The sequence below is a fragment of the Mytilus edulis genome, chromosome 2 (assembly GCF_963676685.1).
Source record: "Mytilus edulis chromosome 2, xbMytEdul2.2, whole genome shotgun sequence".
NCBI lineage: Eukaryota > Metazoa > Mollusca > Bivalvia > Mytilida > Mytilidae > Mytilus > Mytilus edulis.
The window spans coordinates 93,883,356-93,891,417 of record NC_092345.1 but is presented as its reverse complement, the minus strand read 5'-3'; the positions used below and the strand labels follow the sequence as shown (position 1 = coordinate 93,891,417).

Here is an 8,062-nt window from a genome sequence, read left to right as displayed (position 1 = left end):
GACATTCTACCGTCGAAGAAGACCTTTACAAGATGGAAACATGGAGCGACAAATAGCTACACCATGAAAAATGTAAATACATAAAAATATGTAAGAAATCAACTTGAATAGCACTGACAACTCAAATAATTACAGTCTACTTAATCATACAATAGAAAAGTTTTACAGAGGAAAAAAATCATATAGGAGTCCTTATTGACTCAGAACTCACCAGTGAAAATCACATCATGAAGGACATGAAGCGAAAAATAAAATAAAGCCAACTGATTAGTTTAAACATATTTTATTTGTTAAAGTACAAATTGGATAAGACACAAGTCAAACAGACTTATGAAGTTTTCTCCATTTAACATTTATAGCAATATAATACAAAAATATATGTCATGATAGAATGGTATATCTATTTAGTAAATATATATATAAATATGGATCAAAAGACGGAAAATTGAAGAAAAAGAAAACAATAATAATACAGAAAAAAAAATCAAAAATAAAAATATATAAATAAATAAATCATTATTTAGAAAACAGAAACACAAAAAAAAAAAAAAAAATATAACAACAAAAAAACAAATAGTAATAAAAAAAAAAAACAAAAAAAAAAAAAACGAAAAAATAAAAAGGACAAAAAAGGGGAGAAGAAATTGATATACGCAGTTTTCAAAAGAACTTAAATTATTGGGTACTGAGACATTCGTGCTTTTGTATAAAAAATATCAGAACCCATTTGTACTATGCTAGTCCAGTCTGGTCTTCATACAAGAAAAAAGGTTTTAACAAAATAGAAGGAGTCCAAAGAAGGGTAACAAAACAACTACCAGGACTCAAAGATATGAGCTATCACAGAGACTTTTAAAAAGGCTTACCTACACTATCATATAGAAAAATACGAGGGGATATGTTTGAAACCTTCAAAACCTATCAATGGGTACTATGATAAGGAAGTAAGCTCATTTTAAACATGGAAGCTGATTCACAACGTTAACATAGACTGACGGCAGTAGAAGGACAATTAGCAACAAAGTCATCCATTAAAGATTTCAATCTAAAATCCACAAACACTCCTTATCTGTTAGAATTGCTAACCTGGAACAAACAATCAAATAAATAAAATCACTAAAGCCCCATCCATAAATGCCTTTAACTATTATTATATAATGACTATAGATCAGAAATACCAGGGAGTCACGGAAAAAAACCCAGTATACTATAAACAATTTAAATTATGAGTCTGATGAAGAGTGTAGTAATAGACCATCTACATACATTTTCAAAATAATGAATATATATTCCCTCTATATAGATCCTAATCAGGTATATGGGTTTCTATTACTATTACGGAGGAATCAACTGCATTTAAACAATCTAAACGGAGAAGATGATAAGGAAATCACACACAGGCACTTGTCTCAGAAAAAAAATTTCCTATGTGTTATATTAAGGTATATAGGAAATTTTTTTTCTGAGACAAGTGCCTGTGAAATCACATCCCAAAGAAGAACTGATAACTAATACCATGGCAAAAATGAAACTACAAAAAGTTTACAAACATAGCATCCAAACAAACTTAGCAACACGAACCACACCATAAAACGGAGATTTACAAATGAAAACGGTGTTATTAGGGACTTTGTTTGCGGGGTCATCAACTTACTTGTCTTGGAGGTATAGGATTAAAGCTAGGTGTTTGGGTACATTTGGATTTTTAATACTAGATAGATCTAGCATGAAAGACTCGTTAAGACTTTTGATGTGTATCACAGTACTTAATTAACCTATTCGGACAGATTATATTAATATAAGGATAATTTGTTTTGACTTAATTACTCAGCAGTGGGACCACTGAGGACCAATAGCAGTGGACCGCTGAATGTTGACCCTTCTGCACGAGACAGCACGGACGGCGTTAAGGTTCATGTGGACCCTATGGCTAAAATGGCCGTATTTTCACCTCAAAATTTTCTCTGAGTACAGGCAAACCTGTGCATCTGGAAAAGTTTTAAGGCATGGCATGCCCTAGATAAATAGAATTCAAATGCATTGTATGATTTAGAAAATTCATAACTTAACTGGATTTTGCCGTACACTTTTTTTCATCTCTGCAGAAGATGATAAAATTAACAAACAGTTGAGTTTACCTTGATATGGTCCACTCAGGTACACAGTTTAAATAACCAATTATTGTCAGGTATCTATTGTCCATCTAATGTCCATGTCAACTAAAAATGCTCACTTTAAGTTTTACCTGTGGGGAAGTTCTCAAACCTGTTTCCCAACTTAGTTTATTTTGGCACCTTCTGGAGGAATGAAAAAAAGTGCACCGCAAAATCCTGGTAAGTTTTTATTTTTTTAAAACATAAAACATATTTAAAATTCATTTATTTAGGGCATGTCATGCCTTAAAACTTTTCCAGATGCACAGGTTTGCCTGTACTCAGAGAAAATTTTGAGGTGAAAATACGGCCATTTTAGCCATAGGGTCCACATGAACCTTAACTATGTTATTTCCTTTGTGTCTGATAACAAAATTTTGAAGGGTCGATCGAAACTATATCGCTTTCCATTTTTAGTTTATGACTTTGTATCCCGTTTCCTACAACCTCTTTTAATTTAACTCCATGTGTTGCTTATATATATTATATTTGGAATAAGTTCGCTTTTTGATAGACCTATATCTTAATTTTTCCTGCGAATATAATACTAAATCTAATAGTCCCAGTTTTTTCTCATCTTTATTTTGCCGTTCGGTCCAGTGAAAACTTTAACCTCATGTCCTCATTTAAACCTTCATTGACAAAACGACTAACGAATGTCCAGAGATATTGACCTTCCAATGGTAAATCTAAACGAGTTGTATATATTAGATAACGGAAGATATATATCGAAATGACATGAAAACGAAGGAAAACATTCACTATTGATTAGAATTTTATTACCGATCTGGAATTATTTAAAGTATCACTATTGTTTTGACAACTACGCGCGATCGGCCATGACTGTTGTAGCTCGGAACTAAAATTTTCGCTTGTCGTATGACATTTGTGATTTCTATTGAAGGCTCCAGCACAGCAGATACATTTTTTAAGACTACTTATAGTATTAAAATACGATCTTAATTTAACATTGTTTCAACGATTTAAATCCCAGAGAGGAATACGTACCAAAAGAAAAAGAAAATACAGGTATGCATAAATATATTTGTTACTAAAAATATCGTTCACGTTATCCGGTTTATATTTAAAGTATACTGACGGACTCTAAAAAAGCAATACTTATAGATTCTTTATAAACATGAGTTTCAGTTTCGATGTCTAAATAAAGTTTGTGTTGTAAAGTTGCATTGATTTCCTCACGACCAGGACGATCCTTGATTGTAAGAACCGAAACAGCCGATTTTCTCCTTATTATTGGATTTGTCAATGGCTGTTTGTAATCGGGGCAACGTCTTCACGATTGATTGCCATAGAAAAGTCAGCCAGTTCTTCTGGGCATGTTTTGAGTTCAGTTTTTCTGCATCTGTGCTTCCGTTCCTCCGTTCACTAGTCAGACCGTCCGTTTGTCCAGCTTCAGTTTAAAGGTTTTGGTCAATGTAGTTTTTAATGAAGTTGAAGTTCAATCAACTCGAAATGTAGTACACATGTTCCTAATGGTATGATATTTCTAGTTTCAATGCCAAATTAGAGTATAAACCCCCAATTTCACGGTCCACTGAACATATAAATGCATCTGTCCCACTTCAGGTTAAAGTTTTTTGGTTGAGGTATTTTTTGATGAAGTTGAAGCCCAATCAACTTGAAACTTAGTATATATGTTCTCTACATGATATGTTTTTATTGCAAATCAGAGTTTGACCAAACTTCAATCAAGTAATTCTGAAAGGATTTCAATTTAACAATTTTGTAAAATCATTGAATATATCTATATATGCAAAGAAGGCCAAAAAGGGGTGGGATGAATAAAATAATGATATCTCCAAAAATATTCTAAGAACCTCGTCATCCCTGAATTTCAAATGTTCGTCCACGTATTTGTTATGTACAATAAGTTCATGAAGCAACACTGACTGGATGTGATCGGTATGATTTAATTTGTAGATTAGCATTGGAATATGGCAGCAAACTTGGCAGATCAACTGAAGCATGTTAAACTGAAGAAAACAAGAGAACCAATCCGTGATTATTCAGGTTTGAAAACTGGCGGATATTTAACGGAGGACGAGATAAAAGACTATGACGACAATGTACTGGCTGCAAATACAGAACACTGGGTAGATATTCTACGAGACGTCACATTTCCAACAGTTACTACTCCCTTTCATTTAGAAGATGCCAAGCTGTTTATAGATGTATACACAAGGTATCAAAATTATGATAACTAGACATGGAGTAGCCATCCAGATTGTCATACATTGTTTTTAATTTCCAAAAAAATCGTAGAATTTTTTGGATGAGCGTTCCAATTTGATTAAAATCAAGATCTTCGTAATTCGCCTACTCATCGAAAAACTAAACATAGCGACCTGAGTTATACCGAAGATCTGTATTTTAATAAGATCAAGAAATGTGCGAGATCAGTAACTGGCGGTCCTACCTACTTTGATAAATGTTATTGAATGGATTTTTCTACTTTTATTTAAATTTATGCCAAAGATAGGCGAAAGATAACAAAGGGACATCCAAACTCTAAAGTCGAAAACAAACTGACAAATTCTTGGCAAACAAAAACGAAAAACGGCCAAAAAAAACAAAACTAAAGACTGAGCAACACTAACTCCCCCCTAAAACCGGGGATCATCTCATGTGCCCTCGGTAGCGCTCTTACCTCACCATCATACACAGAAAACAATCTTGCCGCTGTGTTTAAATGTATTTTAGTGATTTTTTTTTTTACAAAACTATGAACAAACAATACCATGAAAAAAACCCAGGTTTTTACCTGATTTCCCCGTCCTGTTGTATTGTGATCCTTTCTTAAAATTTAGCCTGCGTTGTCCATCTACTTTGATTAACTCTTTTTCTTTATTCATAAATCCATTCAATGAACTTCATCAAAACAATCCGAGTCTGTATGATGCTAGTGTTAGTCTTCCCCTTATAAACAATTGCCTCACAAACCTTTGAAAGCGAGACATTTATAATATTCGTTTGGAATGTTAAATGTGCAATCAAACATGCTAAGAGAAACCGAACATAAATTGTAACAATGTAAATATATAACTGAATTTGTCCGAACGTTTAAAATAGGATAATGGTAGTAGAATGAACCTTAGAAATAAATGTATAAAAGATGGAATAGAAGTTAATCAGTCGCAATGCAAAACATCTGCTCCAAACTAACAATTTAGTAACCAATACATTTTCTTTTCCTAGTGGAAATACCCATTTCCAGTTCTCCATCCTGGTCGACCCACGCTGCCGAAACTTATTCTTTTTTTATATAATATTCGTTTTATCGTCTTCAATATAAGCTGAAATATTTCCCACTGAACATTAGAAACGGCATGAATTATATTTCATCTGGTATTAAGTGATCTCTTATTATTCTGTAGGTTATACCAGAACAAGGACTCAAGCCAATCCATAGATCTTGACTGGCAGACTCATCTGAAGGATGAAGAGAAAAGACACATTAACACAATAAGCGAACGTTTGGGAAAAGCAATGTCTATTTATACGACAAAAGGCTACGCCTTCGTAAAATTGTCTTCCAGAAGTGCTAAAGATGCACCCTTAATTCAGAAAAGATTTAAATCTTTATACATCAACAGATTGTCATCTTTTGAAGAGTCTGAAAAGGGAAACGAAAATGTTAAAATCACATGCCTCTTACAGGCAGGATTTGATGCACTTCGCGTGAAGACGTCCTTCGATGTGATTGATATGTTTATCAGGAGTGAACGGGTATACCAAGACTTGTTACTGGCAGTAAAACACAAAGACAATTTTACTGAAAACTTTATAATAAGAGAATTCGTTGACATTGATGTTGATATGGAATTTCGTGGATTTGTTTTTGACGGAGAGTTAAATGCATTGTCGCAGTATAATTATTTACTATTTTCAAAACGGCTGAACGACAAACAAGAGGAAATTGCTGGTAAAATTAGAGAATTCTATAATTCAGTTGTGAGACCAAAACTAACAGCTGGAGAATATTTCCTTCAGAAATATGTGATAGATTTCGCTGTTACTAGAAGTGGTAAGTGAAGTCAATCGTCTGGTAATTTTCTTATCATCTATCGTCAAATAACAGCTATTTAAGAGAGACGAAAGATACAAAAGGAACATTCAAACCCATAAGTCTGAAAATAAACTGACAACGCCATAACTAAAAAAGAATCAGACAAACAAACAAAAAATAGTAAAAAAACAGGTGATCCGGAAGAGAGCAGATCCTGCTTCACAAGTGACACCGTCGTGTTGCTCGTGTTAGCTGAATCCCGGTAATAAGTCTAATTCGAAAAAGGGGGTGGGATTGTAGTTACGAAATTATGAACATATCAGCTATCATCTGTGAAAGGGTTATTTCGTAACAGTCAACCAACTCGTGGTGCTCCGTAAAATTTACGAACGGATGATTGCAACTTCCCCACATATTATGCATTTAGAAAAGCATACATCATCATATGTATTTTAGAGGCATGTGCCTGTTGTGCTTTTAAGATCATTTAGTAATATTATTACAACCAAACTAATACAAGTATGCATTAATATTTTTTTACCATATCCAAATAACACATTTTCTGCCCTTTGATATTAAGGGAACAGGAGACAAAAATTACATACGATTTTCAGAATAAAACTCGACATATCCATAATATCGGGGAACAGGAGATAAAAAGGCCATACGATTCTCAGAACAAAATTCAATATATAATTAGGGAACGATACTCAAAATTGAAATTCAATATATATCAGGGAGCAGAAGACAAAAATCCTATGCGATTACCGGAATAAAAAAATAATTGAATATATCAGGGAGCGTGAAATAAAAATCCTAAATGATTATCCGAATAAAAAAATCTCAATAAATCAGGGAAAAGGAGACAAATCCTCAACTCTAGGAGTTGTTTCAAGGGTTCCTAACGTGTAAATAGCGTAATTAACTATAAACTAAACTATAAATAAACCCCCATTCTGACTGGACGTGGCTGCGTATCTGTACATCCCGCACAGAAAGTAGAGCTAATTATTGAACTTCATACTTTCACATGTTTCATTTCATTTTAGTTTGTTATCATTATAAACTCATGGTAGATACTTCCACATACAACCAGTTTTAAAAAACGCCTGCTACATTTTTAATTACGATTGTTCTCTAGTATTATGTATATCCAATGATTTTTTGCAGATAAAGAAGGGTCCCTAGATAAATTATGGGTGATTGAAATTAATCCATTCCTAAATACAACTGACGGCGCATTGTTCAGCTGGGAGAAAGAGCGTGATATTCTTGAAGGAAAACAAGGATTTCAGTTCCGAATTGTACAGCAGACAAAACCGGGTTCTTTAACCATGATGCCACAAAGTATCAGGGAACTTCTCAAGTCAATATAACATAACGAATTTGTATATAAACATTAATTCCATTCACTTATTTATATATATTCTCACCACAAACTTGACGGTCAATATCATATGTACTCGAACAGATAGATCTATGGAACTTTTTTATATGTCCCTACCGTAGAGGAGGTGGCATTAAGTTTTACCCTTGTCAGTGTGTACGCCATTCGTACGTATGGATGTATGTACTTCCGTACGTCACAAAATTAGTTTCCATTCTCTAATTTTATATTGCCACAGGCAAATGTTATAGGAAACTTATACACAAGGCTTATAACCACACAACAAAAATCAAGTGGCATACGTCACTTTTACCTTTCTAGATTTATGCCCCTATACAAATGGAAAAAATGCTGAATCTCTCGATTCCATTCTCTGCTTTATGTATGCCTCAAATAAATGATATGAAACTTATCCCCAATGCTTATTACTACAAAACTCAGATCATACATGTGGGACACAGAAGATGCCGGATAGCGTCAATTTCACCGTTCTAC

The 8,062-nt window shown here is 33.6% G+C and overlaps 1 protein-coding gene across 1 annotated transcript; it reads left to right on the top strand.

The window, feature by feature from the left end:
- The first annotated feature begins 2,825 nt into the window (after nucleotides 1-2,825).
- LOC139513503 (translation initiation factor eIF2 assembly protein-like) lies at nucleotides 2,826-7,979 on the top strand. The gene is made up of 4 exons (XM_071302088.1): nucleotides 2,826-3,182; nucleotides 4,095-4,356; nucleotides 5,549-6,198; nucleotides 7,351-7,979. Exons 2-4 carry the CDS (start codon nucleotides 4,109-4,111, stop codon nucleotides 7,554-7,556), a joined length of 1,104 nt encoding a protein of 367 aa, XP_071158189.1. The 5' UTR covers nucleotides 2,826-3,182; nucleotides 4,095-4,108; the 3' UTR covers nucleotides 7,557-7,979.
- Nucleotides 7,980-8,062: the final 83 nt, after the last annotated feature.

What these genes read in the sequence shown, in the direction of transcription:
- LOC139513503 (XM_071302088.1), top strand. Translation starts at nt 4,109, where the DNA reads ATGGCAGCAAACTTGGCAGATCAACTGAAGCATGTTAAACTGAAGAAA. An exon ending in TTTATAGATGTATACACAAG is followed by an intron (nt 4,357 to 5,548) that starts GTATCAAAATTA and finishes ATTATTCTGTAG; the next exon opens with GTTATACCAGAACAAGGACT. An exon ending in TTTCGCTGTTACTAGAAGTG is followed by an intron (nt 6,199 to 7,350) that starts GTAAGTGAAGTC and finishes GATTTTTTGCAG; the next exon opens with ATAAAGAAGGGTCCCTAGAT.